We start from the raw sequence: 25,412 nt of genomic DNA on the forward strand, positions 1-25,412 counted from the left end.
TTTAGACATAATTTTAGCAAAATCAAATAACTTGTCTAACACTGGAGTAAAAAGGTATAATTCTGTCTGTGCCCATGAGGCCATCTGACGGAAAGGACCTGCACGCGCATTTATAGCCGCCCAGTGGAAAGAACCTTCTCCCCGAGCCCTGATTTATAAAATGTGGATATGGAGTTAATAAGGTTCGACAACCAAGTTTACTTTGTTAGCTAATTGTTTTTCTCCAAACTGCTACAGAACATACCAAAATAGTTTACACATAACTCAGTACTGCCACATAAATAGTAGATTATTAGTAAAAAAATAGAATGCAGGGTATGAAGGCCATATAACGGAGTGAACATAACATAAAACTTTTTTAACCAAGGAGATGGACTCCCTCAGCCGAGAGGACTCCCAGATCAGATGATTTGAAAGGGGGAAGCCAGCCACCTCGTGGTGCCCTTCGAGTGGACACCGGGAATTGCAGTGGAAGGAGGGAGGACATAAACATAAGGGTAGCAATAACCACAGTAATTCCACAACAACAACTGACAACTCTAACACCTTTGGTATTGATTGTCGAGGGGGGGGGCTAGGATATGGTTGATACTTTATCAAGGTAATATCCAATAAAGTCACCTGTCTTTCATTAATTGTAAGAGTCCAATTTGAACTTCTACCGGAAGTCGAACGAAGAAGCGCCATGCCAGGCACCTTGTGAAGATTGCATGTTGGTAGACAAAAAATAAAGACAGTGAGAGTGAACAAATACATTCCCATCACTGAAATGCCTTGTTTTGACATTGAGGTTCATACTATGCAAACAAATGTGATTGTTACAGTGTGTAAGCGTTCCTTCTTTTTGTAATGCATGTGTTGGCTCTGTGCTTCGGCAGCGTCTGCTGGAGGTTGTCCCATGCATTCGGTATTCTTCCCATGAAACACTATCTCCTAACACTGCTCCCAAGTTCTGCTATCCCTGGGTCTCGCATTGCGATCTCGAGTTCGTGGAGCGGATGTATGACGGTACAACGCGTGCTTTCACAACGCGTACCGTTACCACGCAGGTTTTACAATGCACGTCGTTACAACGACTGCGTTGGGGGGCGCTGGATAGTGAATAGTTTAATTTACTATTCCAACTCCAGTCCCCGTGGATAGTAGGGAAGGTGTTGGATAGTAAATTAAACTATTCCCTATCCTACAGCGCCCTCCAGCGCAAGTCGTTGTAACGACTTGCGTTGTAAAACCTGCGTGGTAATGGTACCGTGTTGTGAAAGTTCCGTTCTAAAGGATGTTTCCCCTTGGAGCATGCTATGAATGAAAACATCACACTCACTCCATACCAGGGCCTCCTATGTGTCCATCATCCCAACATATGATGCCGCTCATGTATGTATGACTACAGACCCGCCCCTTTCTTCATGGGCCCACCTCTCTGACCCCCTCCTCATAAGACTTGTACTGTAAAGCACCTAAATAGTTTTGATCAGCAAACAGGCCGGTCAGGGAAGGACATTCACTTCTACCTCGAAGAGGTTATAGTAATATCAGCCATAATATACATGTTGATCACCCCTCAACTGAATTATAGTGCATTTATCTTATTGTAAATAACACAAGCGACAAAACCTAGCCACCTGCCATATAGAAAAACCAAATTCCGCTATAGCAAGCTTTCACTACCAACTAAAGGGCACAAGTTTAGATACTGAGTAATTGTGCACTAGGATCATGGCTACAGCTGCCTGAATGTACTAAGCTGGCACCATCTACATGGAATCAAGCAGGACAATCTGACAACCACCCACTACTCTAATCGGCTACCATACACTCATGACTCAGTTACTCATCTGGCAGTGGAACAACTACCCTGAAAGGGTAGGTGGGTTCTCTTTTGCTTACTAGTGAAAGCAAAGCAAAGAAGGACGGGCATAATTCAGACGCATGTCGAAAGGTGGTGCCATCGGACTCCGTGACAACTCCTACCACCTCCAAAAGGGATGACCGAAGTCATATGGCGGCACCATCCCTACGCATTGAAATCTTTTTTTCTTTTTTCCTCTTCCTTGCCCTCAGACATGGAGCAACAGTGATTGGTTTCAAACGTGGCAGCGTGCAGAATCTAACTTATCACCTTATTAAGCACCTTAAAAGTCCACTCCACAGAAGGGCAAGCAGGGAACATGGTGAGGAATCTGTGGTTAAATAAAGTATTCACCAGAAAGAGCTTTTAATGTCCTCTCCACAGAAAGGAGATAAGGAAGACTGGTGAGAAATCTGCAGTTAGATAAAGTATCCACCAGAAAGAGCGTTAGCAAAGGTTATTCACTTTTTTTCTGATGGATACTTCTAACAGCAGATTCTTCATCTTTTGAATAGATACCAAAGCAGTATCTCACGAACAGTGGAGAGGCTGAGGAGTGGAATTTACACCAGGCAGTCAGTCCTTCAGAACTCAGCAGGCAAAATGCCCATCTCTGCAGTCTTGAGAATCAAGACAGTATTTGCAATGAGGAATACTGTCTTAATGGTCAGTAATCTCAAAGACTAACTGTACCTAGGCTTGAATGTTGTGCACATCAAAAACGTGACGACCTTGTTAGGGTCTCAATGAGGCATAAAGGGTGCCAGAGGAAACATATGTAAGCCCCTTTAAAAAATGCACCACAGCCGGCAATAAGAATAACAAACGTCAGTCAATCAAACATAGGAAGGCCAAAAAAGCTGCCAAATAAACGTTAAATGTGCCCACAGCAAAGCCTTGTCGGGCCAGTGACAAGAATATCAAACACTAGATAACTTAGCATGAAGGGGATCAACTGAATGGCTTCTCACCTGACTGAAAAGTTTTCCCAATGACCAGAATGGACAGAATTGGTGGACGGGTGCTGCAAGGATAACGTTAACAACTTCTGCTGGTAGATCAATCCCACTCAAGTTGGTAGCACTTAACCTCTACACCTGGAAGTGTGAGTTTTGGAGATTTCAGTGCAGGTCCCTGCCCTTTTGATGAGTTAGGTGGTCTTCCAGAAGAGAAAGCTGATTTGGAGGGCAACTGCTGAGGCTCATCAGGGGGAAATACCAGTCTCCTAACCCAATCTAGGACTTCTAGGATAAGTTGAACCTGGTGTCTCCTCACCTTGTTCACACTGCGCTTTCTCAGCGGTGTCACAAAGATCAAACAAAGGTTGGACCCACTGGGAAAAGATGCCTTGGACCACCTACAGGCATACACCATATGGGATCCACTAAATGGCGGCTGCTGAGTTCATCTGCTCTGTAAATCAACGAGCCTACCAAATGGACAGCCATTAGGGAGATCCTGTGGAAATCATGCCAGCACCAGTGCTTCGTGGCATGGTATCTTGGACTAAATGCCATCTTGCTTGTTGCAGCACCACATAGCAGTTGTGCTGTCCGTTAGAACTTGGAATAGTTTCCCTTCGATGGCCAGAAGTAAGGCCTTCATGGACAACAGAATGGCATGAAGCTCCAGAAGGTTAATGTGGTTCCTCTCCTCCAAGGGTGGACTAAAGCCCCTGATTTTCACATCTCTCAGGTGAGTGGCCAGGCCAAGAGCCGATGCATCAGTCGCTGTTTTGAGAGCTGAATGTGGTAGGGAGAAAAATCTGTCCCAGGTCAAGCTGATTCCGATGTCTACCATTAGAGGTCCTGGCATGCCTTCTCCAAGATACAAATGTTGTCCGAGAGGCAACAACAGTGCGGTGCCTACTGCTGCAGGCAGAGGGCCACTACTGGGCCTTCATGTGTCAAAGAGCACAAATGATCAGCAGGATGCACGAGGCAAAGAGGTGAAGAAGCGCCAGAACCCAGGAGAGAGTTGAAAACGTCAAAGTCCTAGAATGAACGCCCTGCATTTGAGCCACAGGTGGAAAGGCTTCAGTGTCAAGGTTGGTCCCTATGACGGGAATCCTCTATGTAGGCTGAATGAGGTATTCTGTCACTTTGATGGAAAACCCAAGGTATGACAGCAGGCTGAAAACTGTCTCCAGGTGTCCACGTCTGACTGTGGCAAACCCACGTTTGGGAGCCAATCGTCCAGGTACAGGAATATGCGTATTGTCCCAATCTGTGAAGAGAAGTGGCATCACCTCCTTCACCCTTCTAAATAACCTGGGGGCTGGGGTAAGGCCAAAGGGCAGGACAGTAAACTGAAAGAGCACCAACCCGACCCTAAACCAAAGGAAACGTCTGTCAGACTGCAAGATCAGAAGATGAAAGTACACATTCTGCGAGTCAAAGGAAAGCAACCAGTCCCAAGGTTCCTGGGCTGAAGTTACCTGGGCCAGAATCATATTCAAACTCCTCTTTCAAGAGGAAGGTATTCAGAAAGCAGAGGCCCAATATTGGTCTAAGACTGCCGTCTTAACACAAAAAAGTGCCAGAGGCCATACCCCCTATACTTCTCCACTTCAGGGATTCTCTCTATGGATCTTTTAGCCAGAAGTGAATCAACTTCATGGACAAGAATGAAGGCATGATCTGCTTAAGCCAGAACAAAAAAGGTATGGGATGAGGGCTCATGTAAAGGGAAGGATGTAGCCATGCTGAACAACTTGCAAAGCCCACTGCTCTGAAGTAATTAAAGGCTAGATGGGCAGGTAAAAACAAACCCTGCCGAATACTTGACTCCTCCTTGAACACAGAGGGTGAATATAATTGGCTTGGCTATAGTCACAGAAGACGACAAGGAGGAGAAAGTAATACTGTCCTTGCTGATGGCTTTGATCTCAGCCACCATTTCAACTTCTGGAGCCATGAAAAGGCTGTACAGGCTCCCGCACGGGTAGAGAGGGCTGCCTCTGACTATAGGAAAGCCCCAGAAAATATCCTCTAAACGTTTGGTATTATTGAGGAAATTGATGGGCAGTGGGATAGCAAGTCAAAGGATCAGGCTGTAGTATGATTGTCTATAAAGCGTTAAAGCACAGTCAGCTTTCTCTCAGATAAATTCTGGAACCATAGAATAGCATTTACATAAAAGTGTGCTTATATATCCACAGAAAATCCTGTGACACACATCCACTTATGGCGTAAAAGCATATCTGAACACAACAGGAACGTCTGACAAAATCTCATCGGTCATGTCTCTAAGGGCAGGTATATAGCATCCTAGCAGGCAGACGATATTCAGGGATTTCAATGGCAAACTGGTGGAATAGAAAATGTGTACATCAAAAGCATCAATGTGCTTAGATTCCTTGTCTGGTGGAACTGTGGTTAACGCACAGGGGCTAACTCTGCCAGTAGAAACCTGAATTACCAAGCACTCAGCAATTGTGTGCTGGGTCAAAATGAACACATTTCCAGGGAGGGGTAGCCCTATGATGCCTTACCACTAGGTGACCTACTGGGGAAATTAACATGGTTTAGACAAAGTTGCCATCTGCGTTTCTGTCTGAGCCTCAAAAAAAGGAAGCAAAGGCTCTGAAGTAGCATGACCAGTCTGCAGTATTCAGGAAAGCAGATTTGCTTTAATCCCTATTGTACGCAGCTGAAGGTCCAGCCAGCAGACTACGCCATAAAAGATGTGCGGTGTCCGCTATGGTAGCCCAGTTGGTAGTCCAATTCTGTCTCAGGGTACTTATCTAGGCCACTGGCGTTCTGTGAATCTAAAAAAAGGCTAGAGCCAGTATAATGGGAGTGGCAAAAAAGAGGCTGAGGGTCTTCCAATGTTGGCGGCTGCGCCTTGGTAGCTTTGTAGCAAGCCTGAAGCTGGCCAACATCAGTTCTGCATCTGAAACAGGCATCAGGATCGGACTGGGAGAAGGCACCACAAAAACATAGGCCAGGGCCACTGGGACTGATTAGGCTTTTTATGCTGGAATGGAAGCATGCGCCAGATGCATGAAGGTCCAAAGGGTGAGCTGGTGCTAGGGAAGGCCCCACCAGCGAAATTCAATTAGGGACCCCTACAGTTTCATGGAGCCAGAATGCCCTACAGAGGGAGGTGGCATCACCCGCAAACGTTGCAGAATGGCTTGACTCGTTTGCGGGTGATGTCACCTCCCTCAGTACTTGCTGCAGGGCTAACAGTGGTCCAATTAATTCAGAGCAACAAGAACAATTTTTTTTTTTTTTGCAGAGTTTTATATAGCGCGAACTAGACCCGAACCGAATCAGGTATCAGAGCGCTTTACATATTTTTCCAGTTACGTTACATTTTTACGTTTTCCAGTTACTTTCATTTTAGGCACGGGGAGATTAAGTGATTTGCCCAGAATCACAGGAGGTTTTGGCGTCGTTACCGAGACTCGAACCCAGTTCCTCCAGGTCCGAGGTCGAGCGCCCTAGCCGTTAGGCCAACTCCTCTCCCCAAGCCTCCTCCTCCTCTCCCCTGTCCAATTGATGGACAGAATGCAGAACAATGTCATACATTCACCCCAGTACAGAGATCTGGGCCTAAATCCATCGTTTTTTTACTCGCCATTCCAGTTTGGACCCAGCTATATGCTAATCAGTCTTGACCCTGCGCCCAATGGGAACAGTCCAGCCCGGACTGCCAGGCCAGGTCCTCCCTGGACTGGAAACAAGCATCCTAGGACCGGTTTCAGGCTTTCAGCCCTCATCAGACTGGATAGTTTGACTCCAGTAGCATGTAGAGCACGGGACCCATGTCTGGGCATACCCGTCCCACTCGGGGTGACGAATGCAAAAAGAACAATTGATGGAAAGAATGCAGAACAATGTAATACATTCACCCCAGTACAGAGATTTGGGCCTAAATCCATCGTTTTAATGCAATTGTCCAGCATTCCGTCCATAAATTGCTTCTTTTGCATATGTCGCCCTAAGTGGGAAGGGTATGCCCAGACGTGGGTCCCATGCTCACTACACCACTGGATTGAAGCTAGCCTGGCTAATGAAGGGTGATGCCCTGAAACCAGTCCCAGGATGCTGGTTTCCGGTCCAGGGAGGACCTGGCTTGGCAGTTCGGGCTGGACTGTCCCCACAAAAAACAGGGTCAAGAATGATTGCATATGGCTGGGTCCAAACTGGGGTGGTGTGGTGAGCAAAGATTGATGGATTTAACCCAGATCTTTGTGACGGGGGGTGAATGTTTGCATTGTCTAGCATTCCGTCCATCAATTGTTTCTTTTGTATATGTCGCCCTAAGTGGGAAGGGTATGCCCAGACGTGGGTCCCGTGCTCACTGCACCACTGGATTCAAGCTAGCCTGGCTGATGAACGGTGATGCCCTGAAACCGATCCCAGGATGCTTGTTTCCGGTCCAGGGAGGACCTGGCTTGGCAGTTCGGGGTGGACTGTTTCCACAAAGAACAGGGTCAAGACTGATTTGCATATGGCTGGGTCCAAACTGGGTTGGTGTGGTGAGCAAAAGAATGATGGATTTAACCCAGATCTTTGTGACTAGGGGTGAATGTTTGCATTGTGCAGCATTCCGTCAATCAATTGTTTCATTTTCAAATGTCGCCCTAAGTAAATGTAAATCCGTATTTGTAAAGCGCAAACTACTGACCCTTACGGGTCTCAAGGCGCTGGGGGCCCTCGTGGAAAGTAAGTGAGCTATTGGCCAGAGTCACATGGTGCTGAGCTGAGCTGCCGCCGGAGCCGGGGATCGAACAGTGAAGCCTGTGTTCCGAAGTCAGCTGCCCTGGCCGCTGCACCACACCTCTCCACTAAGTGGGAAGGGTATACCCAGACGTTGGTCCCGTGCTCACTACAACACTGGATTCAAGCTAGCCTGGCTGATGAAGGGTGATGCCTTGAAATCGGTCCCAGGCTGCTTGTTTCCGGTCCAGGGAGGACCTGGCTGGCAGTTCGGGCTGGACTGTTCCCACAAAGAACAGGGTCAAGACTGATTTGCATATCGCTGGGTGCAAACTGGGGTGGTGTGGTGAGCAAAAGAATGATGGATTTAACCTAGATCTTTGTGACTAGGGGTGAATGTTTGCATTGTCCAGCATTCCGTCCATCAATTGTTTTTTTTGCATATGTCGCTCTAAGTGGGAAGGGTATGCCCAGACGTGGGTCCCGTACTCACAACACCACTGGCTTTAAGCTAGCCTGGCTGATGAAGGGTGATGCCCTGAAACCGGTCCCAGGATGCTTGTTTCTGGTCCATGGAGGACCTGGCTTTGCAGTTCGGGCTGGACTGTTCCCACAAAGAACAGGGTCAAGACTGATTTGCATATGGTTGGGTCCAAACTGGGGTGGTGTGGTGAGCAAAAGAATGATGGATTTAACCCAGATCTTTGTGACTGAGGGTGAATGTTTGCATTGTCCAGCATTCCGTCCATCAATTGTTTCTTTTAAAATTACCTCAGAGTGGGGCGCTAGGTGGCGCTAAACCAAGATGGCCGCACTGCAGTGAGGCTCTCGCCAGATCGAGCCTTTGTAATATCCTTCTGACCATCCTGACCCGGTTAAACGGCCCGGACACTTCGCCATCGTGTCTGCGCCATTCCAAGGATCACAGCGGTGCAAAAACCATCGAAATCGACCTACCGGGGGTGGAGATATTCACCATAATCCCTGAGACCGGACTGAGGCTAGGGTCCGAGAACTGCCCATCTGCGGGTCCTGCCTGCTGGGAAACTCCGGGGTTCTGCGGCCTCATCGGAGCCGAACGGAGGTGATTATTGACGCTGCCGAGGGAAAGGCACCGGCGACAGCGCTGCAAGAAAACCTGCATGAAAAGACAGCGAGCCCTGCCGATAGAAGAGGAGCAGCAAAAAGCGCGAATATTCAAAACATTGGCGGGAAGACCGGATGACTCAGCGAACCCGGCGGCTGTGAGTAGCTGCGATCGGCGCTCCAACACACACTACAGGAACGGCTGGGTCGGGACAGGTGGAGACCGGGACAGGGCAATAGAAGAGCGCTACATGACACTGGGCAGCGGCGGACGAACGGACCCGCCCGATTACCGAAGGAGGCCCCCCCACGGCCTACTAAACGCCAGAAACTTCCCCTGAGGCCTGGAGGCCAAGAACTGGTGCTAGCAAGGCCGGACACACAGTAAGTGCCAGTGCGCTGATGATCACACCCCACGGCCTCGGCCGCCGACAGTGCCTTGCCGCTCCCACGCTGCGACCCCCCTACCGCCTTTTCCTGACCAGCAGGGGATCGGAAATTTACCCCGAGGCTTAGGGGCCTACACCTGCCAGGAAGAACTGCGCACCCGTGGCTCCGATAGACGTTTGGGGCAAGGGGAGTTTGATAAGCACAGCGGACTGCCCCCCAGGCAATTATAGCTGCCGAACTTGCCCCTCGCACTACCCTCCCGGGCGGCGCCTGAGCCCAAACACTCCGCCGGCCCCTGAGTACTGCTGGCAGCTCACGGAGGGACGGCTTGCCTTGTGGGGGCTGCCTACCTAGCACGAGAGGAAGACGTTTCTCCCCCCAACTGCACACCCTAGGGTGCTCCCCCTCAAAAAGAGCACTCAAAGCCCTACCAGATAAGGAAGCTGCCGCCTGAACGAGACAGTGAAGTAAAGCGCCTTGGGATTGAGATCAGGATATACCTGTGCCGCACACAGTCGCTTGGTGGCTTACCAAAGAGACACACTAATCCCAACTCAGGCATTGGGCTACAGATCCATCGCGATATAGGTTAACACCTGCCTCTACTCAGTCGGACCCCACCTGGGGTGACACTGCTTCCCCTTGAGCTCACCTACTGAAGTCTTGACTTTGTGGTCCGGGACGCTACATGAAGTACTCTGTCCCATAACCAGTTCCAGCCCAGATTGAAGATATAAGGAGCACACTTCTAGTCCCGCTATCTCCATCTACGTCACGCCAAATGGGAAGATAAACTGCGCCAGGGAAGGGGCCACAGACCGGTGTTGCGCCCAGTGAGCCACGCACGGACGTAACCTTCACCTCACCACGCGGACGGAATACTGACCGCAGACCCACTCTGCCCCGTCTACTTCCGGACCATTGGACGGGGATCCATCTCACTGCGCGCTGGCTGCTGCTACCAAGCCGGCCCCGCGAACGCCAAGACGCGACATGGGCCGCAACGATGCCAAACAATCTAAGATACCGTTTGAAGCCAAAAAGAACCCCATAGGTCCACTGGACCCGGAGGATAGCCCTACCGCACGAGGTCCCCCGGACGAGGAGTGGAAAACCTTGCTGATAAGCATGCAACAAAGCTTATCTAACATCGACTCCAAAATTGACACGATAAATACTCGCATGGACAGTGTTGTCACAAAACTGGAACAACAAGACACCAGAATCAAAGATGCGGAGGAAAGGATCTCTACGTTAGAGGATGGCGCCACCTCCAATAGCAGGCAAGTGACCCAAATGGACAGGCTCCTTAAAATCATTGCTGAAAAGAACGAAGATTTAGAAGCGAGGTCCAGGCGCAACAACATTCGCATTTTGGGCCTTGCGGAGTCCACCAACACGGGGAAAATGGAGGTGTTTATCGAAAAGTTGGTCATTGAACTATTTGGCAAAGAATCATTCTCCTCGCACCTAATAGTGGAACGGGCCCACAGATCCTTGGCCGCGCGCCCACCACCAGGGGCCCAGCCGCGCCCCATCATCGCGAGATTCCTAAATTAGAGGGACCGAGATGCAGTGCTGAGAAGAGCGAGGGAGGTCGGTGCGGTGGGATACTGTAATACCACGCTCTCCTTCTTCCCTGACTTCACCCCGGCGGTACAGGAAGCCAGAAGGAAATTTTCAGGAGTGAAGAAGAAACTTCAAGAACGAGAGATGACTTACGCCATGCTGTATCCGGCAAAACTGAAGGTTTCCCTACAGGGCAAGCAATATTTCTTCCAAAACCCACAACAGGTGGAGGACTTCCTCAAACAACACAAACAAAGAGTCGACACCAGAGACAATGCTGAAAGACACCGCTCCAGATCCCCCTCGCCCATGAACCAGCAGGACTAACATGGCGTCTGACGCACCTAAGCTGAGTATTCACGAACAATATCCCAATAATCTGGTGAGGTAGACTTTAAAAAACTTTTGCATGAACCGGATTATATTACTGTTTAGGCTCGATCACCCACCTCCGTCCCACGCAGAGAGACAGGGTAATTACCTGGCTCCTAGTGGGTGCAAGTAGGGAGGAGGATGGCAGGTTTGGCGCCTCTAGAAATGACCCCCGATGGGCGAGCCCCATTACCCCCCTTCTGCAAGAAGAGTAGGGGAGTCTGTATCGTTACTTCTGTTTTCTAGTTGGGGAGAGGGAGGGATGACTAGGGGTGGGTGGGCTCCAAATTCCCGGCGGGTTGGGGTTGCCGGAGTGGGAGGGGAAGTGTCCCAATACGATGCATGCATGAAAGTACTAAATGTCGTTCATTCCAGTTATGGGGCATGCCAGGAGGGAAGTTGGGGATCATGTTACGAATCTGATGCCAAATGCTATAAAAACACGGATGTTGTAGACCTTTGTTTGACATATTTTCTGATATACAAATGGGGGACGTAACTAGACCGCAACATACCTCGCAGTTACAGATTGCCTCCTGGAATATAAGGGGGTTAAATAACCCGAGGAAGAAGAGACAGATTCTGGGGTATCTAGACAGGCAAGGGATCTCCATTGCTATGCTGCAAGAGACACACATAATTCCGAATGGATCCCCCTCATTCGCTTCAAAATGGGCAACTAGCAGAGCGTTCTCATCTTACTCTAATTATGCTAGAGGGGTGGTAATTCTTGTACGACGAGGGACGAATTTTGCTCTGGCGGGAACCGAGATAGACTCCGAGGGACGTTACTGTATGATCTGGGGGAAATTACACGCACATACAATACTGTTTGCATGTTATTACGGCCCTAATACCGATGACCCTACTGCCCTCCTTACACTGTGGGGGAAAATACAAACACTGGGGATTGCTCACGTGGTACTGGGGGGGGGACTTTAACACTGCTCTAATACCCGGGAAGGACAGATCGTGTCCGCAAGCCTCTCATTACACGAATACTCAACGAGCACTATTGGGAATAGTGAATGAACACCACCTGGTTGATGCATGGCGACACCAACACCCCACCGCCAGGCAAGGCACCCACCACTCCACTTTCCACTCCACATGGGCCCGACTTGACTATATATTCTTGTCAGCAGGACTGTCCCCATGGTTATCCAAGGCACACCACCTGGCACGTACGTTCTCGGACCACTCACCGGTCCTAATTTCCCTGCAGATTCCCCTCATCATGGCCCCGTACCTGAATTGGCGACTGAACCCCGCACACCTTACAGATACGGCCTTCACGGCTGAATTAGAACAAGACATCACGGAATTCTTCGAACGGAATGTTAATTCAGTCGCTAGTCTCACTACTGTGTGGGAGGCCTTCAAAGTGACAATAAGAGGGAACTGTATAGCCAAGGGAGGAGGAGTCCTAAAAACACTACGAGAAGACATACGAAAGTTAGAAATTGAGCTCAGACAGCTAGAGCGAGAGATAGCTCAGGGAGACGGAGGCCGCGTAGCCCAGGCCCAGCTCCGGGACAAATTGAATGACTACTCGGAATTGGCGGACAAGGAATGCAAATTCCTGGGAAAGCCCTTCACTGCTCGATTATATGGAGAGGGAGACAGGCCAGGTAAGGCACTCGCTTCTGCAGTTAGAGCCCCTAGATACCAAAATTATGTCTCTACGCTACTAGACAAACACGACATACCACAACGTGATCTCACAGAGCAGCTCCGAGTGCTTACAGAACACTACACCTCGCTCTACACCTCACATAGAACTGACAAACTCAACTTGCAGGAATACCTAGAGGACACTGCAATAGCCTGGTTAGGACCGACCCAACAAAAATTCCTTCATCATGAACTTGAATTGGATGAGATTAAAGACGCAATTATGTCCATGAAGTCCGGGAAAGCGCCAGGATCAGATGGCCTACCTATTGACTTTTATAAAACCTTCATACATTTGCTTGCACCCATACTGAAGCAGGTCTTTTATGACGCGTTAGAGGAAGGCTCTCTCCCGCCTACAATGCGAGAAGCACTAATAACATCATTACTGAAACCCGGAAAGCCACCAGAACACTGCGATTCATACAGGCCTCTCTCATTGCTAAATACCGACAGTAAGATCTTAGCAAAAGTCCTCGCTGCGCGTCTCAACCTCCTTATGGAGCGTCTCGTCCTTCCAGACCAGGCAGGGTTTGTCCCGAATCGCGCTACATCCCATAATTTGCGCACTCTCCAAACGGTGCTGCAGGATATTAACCCTAACTGCGAAGCAGCTGCTGTATTTCTGGACGCCACAAAAGCGTTCGATTCCCTGGAATGGGATTACCTCCTGGCACTGCTCGAAAGGATGGGTGTCCCCTTTAATTTCATAGATTGGATTCGGCTCCTATATTGTAAACCCCAAGCTACGGTGTTACTCAACGGGGCCCGCTCTGCTCCGTTTGAGATTCAGAGAGGCACCCGGCAGGGATGCCCACTATCCCCAATACTTTTCGCGATCGCCATTGAGCCCCTAGCCGCTAAACTTCGGCAACACCACAACCACCCCTCCCTCATCTACCCGGAACGACAACTCCTGATCGCGTTATACGCAGATGACATGACCCTATATGAGGACAAACCGCGAGAAAATCTAAATCCTCTGCTACGAGAGATAACCAAATTTGGTGCAATAGCGGGGATACAGATAAATTGGGCAAAATCGGCCATGCTCCCTCTGACTGAAAAGACCGAGGAATTTCCTCTAGATTACCCCCTAGTGTGGGAATCGGAAGAAATAAAATATCTAGGAATCATAATCACAAGAAACCGGGAAACCCTTATCAGAGCCAATTACGGAACTGCACTAGACAAATTGACCGACAACGTAACCAAATGGATACACCTTCCACTATCCATGGCAGGCCGCATTTCCCTGGTTAAAATGGTGGTCCTCCCCAAACTACTATACCTGTTCACCAATATTCCCTATAACCCCGGCTCATGTTTCTTTCGCGCCCTCGACTCTCAGCTGTCGCGACTTATCTGGGGAGGCCAGCAGGCCAGACTCAGTCTGAAGACGCTCATGCTCCCCTACCACCAGGGCGGGTTTGAAGTCCCGGACTTCCGAAAATACTACGACTGCGCCCAAGGTCATTTCGCCGCGTACTGGTTCCACCCACCTCCATTCATGGCCCACTTGGCGGTTGAAGATGGGTACATGAGACCGATACAACCTTCGGGTTATCTTTATACAACAGTCAGTATGAAGGATAGGGACCCCACTACAGTAGACTGTACTATCAGGGCTTGGAAACGTATCGCAGACCATATGGAAATGCAATTTTTTTACTCACCATTGATGGGGCTGGCAAACGATCCTAGAGTGAGTGTCGCACGTGAAGAAATTGGACGCAAGTTCCTCGCAAAACTCGCTATCCACACCTGGGGAGACCTTTACCTCCAAGGTACTTTTCGCACGGTAGCACAGCTCTTTGGTGACAGATCCCCCACGACTATGGATACTTTCCTGTATGTGCGGCTCCGGCAAAACATTAAAACAATCACACCCAACTTCCCGGATGAGCCGGAAACCATGGCGCCTCTGCATTCCATACTCCAGACAGACACCCCAAAGCATGTGGTCTCTTTGCTGTACAAACACGTTCAGATAGCCCCATCTCCGCCCCCCCTCAGAGCTAGACAGGATTGGGACACTGACCTGGGCGATCCCATGACGGACGAGCAATGGGAGATGAGCTGCTCTCATACACACGCCGTGACAGGTAATGCCCGCCTCAGATTGGTACACTACAAATTCTTGCATCGAATCTACTTCACGCCTGCTAAACTGCACCGACTAGGTCTCAGAGACAACGATCGATGTCTTAGGTGTGGCAGGCCTGGCGCTGACTTCATACACCTAGCATGGGCATGCCGGGCAGTGGCCACATACTGGATAGAAGTGTTTGAGGCTATATCGGCAATGATCGGAATATCCACGGACCCGTGCCCAAAAATAGCCTTACTCGGACACAACAACCCGGCATTGAAAACACACCGAAAATTCTTTGCGCTAAGCCTCCTATTGGCTAAGAGACAAGTGGCGTGCAGATGGGGTAGGGGAAGAGCGCCTAAATTCAAGGACTGGCTTAGCACTATGTCTACGTGGCAGGAGCAACTCCACAACTACGCTGACCTTCTACCTCATAAGTCACGCCCCAAAGACCTATGGGGTCCCCTCACTACATATCTGCTCCAAGCACAAGATAACGACGAATCTGAAGAGGAGGACAATGGAGAGATACGTGGTAATAGCCAGGCCACCGCCCCTCTCCGAGAGCTCACACCCCCGAAAAGCGGGGCAATATAACTCCGATACACACCCCCTAATCTCTTCCCTCGGCCAGGGTATGCACGCCCCAGACCTCACATGTATAGACGTATGACACATCGCACGGGACACCCTTGATTAAAACCAGTAGCTACACAGGAGGAGCAGACTGCGAGAAGGTTGCCCCCCCCCCCCCCCTTGGGTACACTTTGTTTGGGTGTATTGAATCTAGTTTTCTTACAACTTTCCTTACACTAGGAAACACTCACTACATCACATCCAGGACATAGCACAACATCAGATTCTTTGAATGGCATCAAAAAGTTATACCTTCCCTGATAATGAGTGACGTTTACGCGGAGCGGGATTGTAATATTGAGACTGCCCGGCAATATGAACTGCTGCAGGACAACACACTGGCAATCCACACTGCAAGCTCCACCACGCCACATACACCGTATGGTGGCCTCATTAGGGGAAGGAAAAGTGCAGGATATGTTATAAAGTAGATTTAAGGAAAAAAACACGAAAAATAATAAAAAAAATAAAAAGTAACCTCAAAACTCCGTTGCTTATAAACTGCATTATGTTCAAGATGCTTAGCTGTAAATTTACTATATGGCCCACAACTAGATACATCGCGGCCGGCCCGGATGGGTTGTAGGCGACATGCTGTGTTAAGAGTACACCCCCATCGAAAAAAGTATATACAGCTTCACAAGACATGTCAAAGCTGCCGGCCTACTGAGGGGGGTTGTAGGTGTTACAGCAGTGTAATTTGTGTTATGGACCAATAAAGGTTTTCAAAAAAAAAAATAAAAAAATAAAAAAAAAATTACCTCAGAGTGCCCTGAGAAAAACCTGGGTTTAGGTTGTGAGTCAGACGAGGTGTGTAGAGGCTGGTTCTTCAAGCAACGACTCGGCAACTTCTCCCAAGAACAGAAATAACTGAACGAAGAGGAGACGCACTTGAACTTCTATTGCTTATGGAGAGACTTGTCTCTCAACTTCATCTTTGATTTACCAAAGATGGTGACCTGTAGCCATTATGACCCTGGGTGCATCTGTGGGCATTTGTTGCATGACTGAGCCCTGCTTATACCCTTGAAACCTAGACAGAAGCAGTGTGGATCCATGATTGATGCAGTAAAAGCACGGTTTGAAGACTGTGGTGCTCGGGGGACACATTTCCCTAGCACAATGTCCTAAAACAAATGTGGATTTGAATAAACACAGAAAATGTTTGAGAGTGGAATTCCAGATCGGCGTCATAGGACACGAAAGAAAGGAACTGATGTCAGTGCACAGGGATGATACCTATGTATGAATCTGGTCATTACTTCCAGATGCACTGAGTGGTCATCGTAGAGTCCAATGGCGCCACATGTAGGCACACGGGATCATTTACTAAGAAAAAGTTATGGAGCCAATTTGGCATCTGTGGGAATTCAAAAGGTGAGGAATTAGCGGTTAGATTTAGCCATCAGAAAAATAAGTTATTTATCTGTGGTAACGCACTTTCTTGGGGATACCCTGTTGAATTGCACATTTGTCACCTTTTGAATATCTCCAGATGCTAGATTAGATCTGGATTTTTCAACCGCAATTTCCCCCCATGTTGGTAATTGATTACTTCGGACTCAGCAACGGCCTCAGGTCGCCTTAAAAGTGAAGGTACGGAGCCCCATATGGGTGCCTTCTCAGCACGTTCACATCAGTTTTGTCTTACACTTTTGTAGCCCTCAGACGTTGATGAATCATGACAAAGTGAATGTGAAATAATGATGAATATAAATTAAGACTTTTTTTTAGCAGATAAGAAAGTCCACACCATGGAATGGGGGAGGAGGAAGGACCGTGATTAATTTATGGTTAGTTTCCACTAGAGAAGGATTTACAGAAGAGAACTAACATTCTTCTGAAGGACAGTTTTAATCACTGATTCCTCACCTGTTGACAAGATACCCACAAAGTACCTCACAAAAGGTGAAAGGTCTGAGTGGACTCACTCTAAAAAATCCTGCAGAACCGAGGGGACAAAATCGCCATCAAAGCGGACTTGACTGCCAAGTCAGGAGTGCTGGTGAACGTATGCATGGACACCCATGTAGCTGCCTAATTGATGTTGATGACAGGATCTCTCTTTGCCAAAGCTGTTGAGGCAGCACTGACTCTAGTGGAATGAACCCGTTGGCCCCAGGGTGCTCCTTCTTGGCAAGAGCAGAGCATGTCTTAATGCATGGGATGATCCACCTAGACAGAGTCTGTTTTAGACCGCCTTACCCTTCTTAGAACGGGCAAAGTGGAAAAGCTGGTCACCACCTGAGTGTTCTGTTGTGCACTAGATGTAAACACTCATAGCTATTTTCAGACTGAGCTGGTGAAGCCTGTCCTCCTCTTTCTAGAGATGTGGGGGAGATAAGAAAGCAGGAAGACTGGTGGAATGACCCATGTGGAAGGGAAATAAAACCTTTGGCAAAAAGGAAGCTGGATAAACTGAACCAATTTGTCAGTAAAGGAAGTTTTGCACGAAATCTATACTGACAGTGCCTGCAGCTCATTGATAGAGCACACAAGTGATTCCGTTATGGAAAACTGCCTTGATGTTGAGGAGTCAAGGAGAGCAGCTGGGTTAGGATCAAATGCCATACACATCAGAAATGTGAGGAACAAGTTAGTTAGCATGGAGGCATTATAAAGGGATTCAGCAGAAACATGTGTGCCAATCCTTTAAGGATCTCATCACAATTGGTGAACTGAATAAGGAAGCTGGTCAGTCAAATGTAAAAAAAACGAAAGGGCTGACATATTATCTTTAACTTTATCCACTGTAAAACCTTGCTGGGCCAAAGATAAAACAACAAAATATCAGATAACTTGGCTTGAGGTGGATCATGCTGACAGTCTCCACATCAGGCTATAAATTTCTCCAAACTCCCCAAATAGATGGAGTTAGTCAAGGGACACCTAGTAATAAGAATCATATCCGCAGCTTCAGCAGTTACATTCTAACTGCTCAGGTATTGCCGTTCAATCTTCACGGATGGTGGTGTAGATTGTGGAGATTCGGGTGTAGGACCCTGTCCTCTTGTGAGACCAAAGGTCCTCCAGAAGAGGCAGATTAATTGGTGAGCTAATGCTCAAGGACACCAAATCGGCACTCACCTGACACAATCTAGAGCTATGAAGATCACTTGAACCTAGTCTGTCCTGATTTTCCTCAAGACTCGTGCAAAATAGGGAGAGGTGGAAAGGCATACAGGAGGCCCACACTCCACTGCAGATGGAATTTATCACCCAGGGATCCGATCAGAGCATAAGTGAGCATTATTTGGGATATTGTGAGTTTTAGGTAGTTATGACAAGAACCAGCTAGAGCACAAAGATGTCCTGAGCCACTCCAAGTTGAAGACACCATTTGTATTTTACCAGTTTTAGAAACCATCGCAATGGACCGCACACCGCTAGCCCCTCCTCCGGATCGCCCCTAGGGACTCTGGTACATGGCGTTCTTGAGTGGTTCACCCATGTGGGTGCAAGTAGGTACTTGTTGAACTGATGATCTCTAGACACTAGTGTTTCAGGGGTTAGCCCATCGTCAGTAGAGAGCATATAGTTATTTTAGAACATGAAAAAAGTCTTTGGGGGTTGCTGAGAAGGAGCCCAGGTCGTCGCAGGTTACAGTACCCTTCCAAGGCACACAGGTGCTACACCGGAGAGCTCTTCAGCTCGTCAGTTCGAGGCCGAAGAAACAGGAAATGGGGGCGGGAGCACCCTGCTTGTCATCTCAGCGCTGTTTGACCCCGTTGCATCCTGGTAAATGCAGTTAGTTCGCACTTTCAAGTCGCTGTAGTTTTTAACCATTGTTGGTTCTGGCAGTGCAGTTATCTCCCATTTGTATTTAACCAGTTTTAGTTTACCTCTGCTGAGAGTGTCCGCCTTGACATTACACAACCATGCCATAACATTGGTTACAAGGAACATCTCTTGATGGCCCAGCCATAGCCAAAAGCACACGACCTCCTGTAGTACTAGGACGAGGAAAGGACTAGGGATAATCTAATGTTGATGGTTACACTTTGGTTATGTTTTACGGCATTATGGGCCTTGCATGACCCAATGAAGTTTGGGGAAGGAAATCAGCATTGAATCAGATCTGGTATGGTCGGTCATTGGAGTGGGAGTCAGCACCCTTTTGATCTGGAATGTCATGGCCTCCAGGCCCTCAAGTGGAGGCAAGAGACAGAAAAAGGCCTAATGGGGGGGTCAAGGAGGTATGGGACAGTTGATGCAAGGGAGCGATCGCCGGTGGAAGTGTAACTGGGTGCTAGTAGCACCAATGGGTCGAAATCTGGGGAAACCGGGTTCGGGTCTTGGCATCGACGTACAACATCGTGTGATTCTGGGTAAATCACTTAATCTCCCCGTGCGTAACGCAACTGGTGCTAATGTAAAGAGCTCTGATACCAGAGACCTTCGGGTCAAGTTTGCGCTATATAGAACTCTGGGGAATAAATGAGCTGCAGTGGGAGCACGCATCATCGTAAATTCCAAAGTATAGCCTATTTGAAGGATAGAGATCCGCTACAAGTTCGATGATGGCAGAGAAACTTAGGTCGCTCCGTGAATGGGCTTAGAGACAGATGGTGCTAGTGGAGTTGGGCCCCTAGTGTGTCATCTGATCGGCTTCTACCCTGTGCGAAAGTGGCGAGAAGGAGACGACTACTGCTTTGCCTTCTTGCGCATATGGCACAACTAGAATTTGAACCTATCCAATGACTTGGAGTGAGAGCAGCTCCTGAGACTTGTAGTGGGAGTTTTTTTTTGGGTGAAACTGTTTTTGTGTTCTGCAATTTGGAGTTTTGTTTCAAGCTTCCTGTTTGCCTTCGGGTGTATCAAAGAGCACCTCTGGCCCAATTTCCAAGTTAAGCCAGGAACCTAGGCACCACAGGCAAAGGTGGGTGTGGATACATGGCCGACATCTAGGGCTTGCAGTCATAGCATGATTTAAAGTCTATGGTTTTGAGGGGTTCCATTAACCTAGTTGTTGTAGTATGCTGTGGAAGTCTTTTGAATTTTGGTATTGGTACAGCCAAAAAATTTGGAACTCGAGCTGCAAATCTGCATCGAAGGGCTGGTAAAGTTAGGAACTGACATCAGTACGCATGGGTGGTATCTATATGCTGCTCTGTAGATTCACTCTGGGGAGCAGCAAGTGATGCATCGGTCACCATTGTCAGTTCTGGTAAGGGAAGTGAGAGGGGTCGAAAGCTGAGCCAACTGTGGTCCAGAAATCACCATTGCAGATCTTCTGCAGTCTCCTTTGAAATCTGAACATGGTTGGAGAGGTCCCTCTAATGCTGAGCCCACCGAGACTTCAGATTCCACTGGGTTATATGTCGTTACTACGAATTCCGTTGCAACGCATGCCTTTACCACGCATGCGTTACCACGGAATTCGTTTTCCCCGCATCACCTTTACCACGTCGTTCTTACGTCGTAAAGAGAAAGCGGACGTTTATTCCGCTTCCTCTCTAACGACGCTGATTTCTTAGGCACGGCGGGTTCGTTTTTTTATGGGGGGGAGACGCCCCCAACCCCCCTTTTTAATCCTACGCTTTTTTTTATGAGTGGTAAAGACGATCGTAGAAGGCATACGCGTTGAAAAGACGTTTACGTGGTAAGTGCCTCGTTGTAAACGTTACGCGTAGTAATGCCTTCGTTGTTAATGATGTTTCCCATTCCACTGCCGAGCCCACACATGCTCCCTGGTGTGCTTGAGCAGCAGGAGGCCATCAGTCCCAGCAGCCTTAAAGTCAACCTCACTAAAATACAAGTTCGAAGCTGAACTATTGGGATCATACCCTGAATGAGGACTTACTCCTTTTTAGACGTGCTATTAAAACTGTCCTTTTTAACTAACTCCTCTGGATTCAGGTGCGCTCAGTGATGTTGTGTTGACCTTTCCTTGGCGCCAGGACGCCCCTTTGCTGGGGTAGCTGTGCGCGGTACAAAAACCTATAACATAACATAACATAACAATGTGCTGGACTCTCTTTCCTGGGGGAAAGGCACAAACCCGAACCATGTCCAGAATGTCTCAGATGAAGGGGAGCATCTGTGAAGGAGTCATGGGTGACATTAACATGTTGATAGTGGACGCCAAAGATGACAGGAGTTTAGAAGTAGTCTGGAGGTGGTTTACAACTGTCTTGGTCAAGCCCACTTTTAACAGCCAGTCGCTGAGGTAGGGAAAGACTGGCACCCATGACCTCTAAAGGTATGCTGCTACCACCATCATCACTTAAGTGAACGCCCAAGGGGCGCTGGTGAGACCAAAGGGGAGGAAGGCCTTGAGAGGGTGCAGGTCTAAAATAGGACTAAGGCCTCAGTCCTTCTTGGTCACCACAAAGTAGCAAGAATAACAACTACGTCCTACTTCTGGCATGGTCGCCCTCTCAATACCCCCTTTGCCAAAAGTGTTTGCACTTCCTAATGCAAAATAGAGATGATCCTCCCACTCTCCCTGGGGGGGAAGTGTATGCTGCGCCGGTGAGAGAATGAAAGGAAGGGTATATCCTCGGCAAACAATGTGCAGGAACCACCTGTATGATTTGGCCTACCAAAGCAGCAAGAATTGTCAGATTCTGCCTCCCCCTGGGTGGCTATGCTCCACTAAGGGTAAGCTATACAAGTTTGGCAGGTGGAGCTGTGGGGGGGGGGGGGGGGGGAGACTTCTGGCCGACTTGTGGAAGTTAGAGTGGCTGGTGGTATAGGGTACCTCTACAGAAGCTGCCGGAAGGAGCGGTAGGGATGATACGGTTGGTGAGTGGGGGCAGATAAGCCCTGGGAACCTGCCATGGCCTTGAACGGCTCAATTGTGGAATCTGCCTTGTTCCCCAAATAGGCGAGTCCCGAGGAACAACTGGACATAGACTGAAAACCAGTGGATCACAGCCAAGCTTGGAGATGAATGGCAGCCTTAATGCCAGTGGTCCACTAGTTATGGAATCAGTGGTGTCCAAGTCACAACAAATTGCGAACCTGGTTGTGTCATGACCATTCTGTATTGCCTGGCTGAGGACAGGTTGTAGATCTTCAGGTACACCTGAGAGGTCTTCAGCCACTGAATCAGGCAGCTGGCATTTACAGATCGAAGTACCACACTAGTGGACGAAAAGATCCTTTTCCTGAATGTCTCCAACTTTTCCACTCCCTATCAGGGGGAGTAGTTGGTAACGGTGCCTACACCGTCAAATTTTCAGGGGAGGGTGCTGTGATACAAATTATGGGTAGCCATAATGCCAGATGGTGGTGGCGCGAAATCTGGCAGTTGACTGAGGGGCCAGAGTAAGGTTTGCCCATTACCCCAACTAAGTGTTTAGAAGGACCTTATTAAAAAGTAAGAGGAGCTCAGAAGATGCGTGCCCAGCTGAAGGACATTTGTAAGGAAGCTGGTCTTGGCCTCCCAGGTTGGCTGCTGTGGGTCAAGGACTTAGGCCTCCTTACGCAATACCATGGAGCATAAACACGCTTCTCAGCGGCAGGACTAAGGGGTAAGAGAGCCCAAAACTCTGAGCAGGTATCAGTGCCACTAGCGGTTTTCACCTCCTAGTCTCGATGGCCTTTGGGTTTATCAATGTGCTATCATTGCAGGCTTTGAAGTCGCGACACAACCACAGACACCACAGGCAAACTTGATGAGGTTCTGTCACAGACATTTGTTTGCAACACTACCTACAAGGTTTATGACCTGTCATTTTAGAAGGTGACATTTCCGTTGCACACTGTTTTACAATATAAAGAGATAAAAGGAGTCTCAAAGAGATGAGATTGGGCTTCGGTCCGCGTTGGGTGGTGTTAAAAGAAAGGAACTGTGTTTATCACATGGGATTGGTGCCTCTTTAGGCTCCAAACGTTATTTCTGGAGCAGAATGGCATCAGGGCAGAGTTGCACGTAGCCACTACTGGTGCACAATGGAACTGCTGAAAAGTTTCCAGATCCAGTCTGATGCCTGGGGATTATTCAAAAAGTCCGGAATCTCTGGCTAGAAGCTTCTTTCAGAAAAAACAAGGACAAATATTAGTCAGGAGAAAGAGGGTAGAAGTTGGTGAGATGAGGAAAAAAAAGAGAAGAAGATTAAAAGAGGGAGAAAGAAGAATTAACAAAGGTAGGAAGAAAATGGAAAGTTGTGAACACAGTTATGTAATGGGAGAAAGATGAAGAAGAAACCAAAATGAAAAATAAAACAGACTATAAGGGCTACAGAGGAAGATAAGTAAAGTATGGTCTACTGCTGTGATGGCATTCCGAAACATAAATCCACAGTCACCTGACAATATATACATGAGCAAATAAAGATAAACATCTTATTTATAAAACGTTTTCACCAAATAAAATGTTCATGTTAAAAGCTTAAGTACTTAAATCATTCGCTCACCTTTTTCCAATGGTGTGAATGAATGACTCTTTCTTCTTCCTGCCCTCTTCTGCACCTGAACTTTGGGATCCTCCTCCGCTGTGCCAGCTGGCTGTTTCCCCAACAGGAGAACTGAGGTAGCTTCCCGCAATGGACTGTGCCAGTGAAGATGGTCTCAGAAATGATAGACTTCCCCTGCCACTACTTTGGCTGGTCAAACTGTTCCTCAGGACCTTCTCAGAAGGCGAGCCTTGGAGGAACAATGGAGCCAAGGGTTTGTCCAAGGGTGGAGATGTCTGCTTCTCAAGCATGTGGAAGTCTGTAAACCTGTGTTCTGGGTCCTCTTTTATAGATCTATCCAACTCTCGCTCTGAATGGAAAGTAGTATTGAAGGCCTTCTCAGGTGTGCTGTCCACCGGAAGCTCTGTGCTAGATAGTGTAGGGCTCCAGTTTGTGCTGTCCACAGCTGTAGACCTATCGACATCCTCATTGAGGTGATATGTCCAAAGATGTTGCTCAGTCAAAGCGGCCTTTGCAGGCCGTAAATCTGGCTCTGGTGGTTTAAGAAATGACTTAACTGAGGAAAAACAATGCGATGACTCTTGATTGCCACTTGTGTCCATGTAATCTGGACAGGGCAGTAGTGGTACCTTGTTGTCCAACCTCAGGTGCTCTGTCAGCCTATCACCAACCTCTAAAGTCCTGTTATCGAGATCCACAACTGTCTGAAATTCCTGGCTCTTTGTTTTGGATGAAACTGTGTCAAAGTCTTGCCATGAATTCTCTTCTTCCAAGGGCCAATCCCCATCGACGCTCATTTCCTTGAAGAATGGAAGGCTCAAATACTGAAGAATGCCACTCTGAGCTGATGTACTTAGTTGACTTCCTTTGGTTTGAAAGTCAAATGACTTATGGTTTGTCAATGATGAAGAATTGCCCAGTCTGGGTAGAGAAAATGAAAAGTCATACTCCGAATCTTTGAGAGGGGACATTGTTCTGTCCAGCCTTTCTTCAGGAGATTTAACCTCTTGTCGTTTCTCCTCAATCTTGCTGTAAGGGAGGGTAGCTGCTGATGTCACAGGGCTGATATTAATAATGCTAAGTGGTTTTGTCTCTTCAGAAGGGCTGCTGTGGCCAAAGTATCTTCCCTGGCGATAACCGGAAGCTCTAGCCTCTCTTCGAGCCTGGCCAGCAGCCTTTGGTCTCAGCGTTACGTCATTCTCCCACACAGTGTCTTCTCTTTGAGTCGAGGTGGAGACTTGCAAGTAAGGCTCATGCGTGACATCTAAACACTGGCTTACCACTGGGGAAATTCTTGTGTGGAAATTTGGGTAGAGATGAGTATGTGTAACATACGGAAAGCCCTCAATATTTCCTTCTTTAGGTGGGCTTTCCCTCTCCACCATAAATCGACCATCTGGCCCGCGGCTGATGCGTTCCAATGCTATTGACTCTCCAAAGTGGCTCTCATACATAGTGTATTTGGAGCCTGCACCATTGTCATGAGCTGCACTTGCACCACAGCTAGTTCCAGCCTTCTCACCAAACAGCAGCGACTTCCTGAAGCTCTGGTAGGGTGAGGCCTGCATCTTAAACTTCATTATACTATCGGAGCTACTAGAGCCATTAGAATTTCTGGAAAAGAGATCAACAAAACAACATTAAAAAAATAGATGACCAGATAGCTACGCTTCCGTTATTCTACACATGTAAATAGGGAATGATGTATT

The 25,412-nt window shown here is 48.2% G+C and overlaps 1 protein-coding gene across 1 annotated transcript in view; it reads right to left on the minus strand.

Moving 5' to 3' along the window:
* IGSF9 (immunoglobulin superfamily member 9) overlaps positions 1–25,412 on the minus strand; it is a 641,834-nt gene that overhangs the window by 74,694 nt on the left and 541,728 nt on the right. The window contains 1 exon segment of the mRNA XM_078669195.1: positions 23,704–25,317. Coding sequence (XP_078525321.1) covers positions 23,704–25,317 — 1,614 coding nt within the window.

Source organism: Lissotriton helveticus, chromosome 12 (genome assembly GCF_964261635.1).
Source record: "Lissotriton helveticus chromosome 12, aLisHel1.1, whole genome shotgun sequence".
NCBI lineage: Eukaryota > Metazoa > Chordata > Amphibia > Caudata > Salamandridae > Lissotriton > Lissotriton helveticus.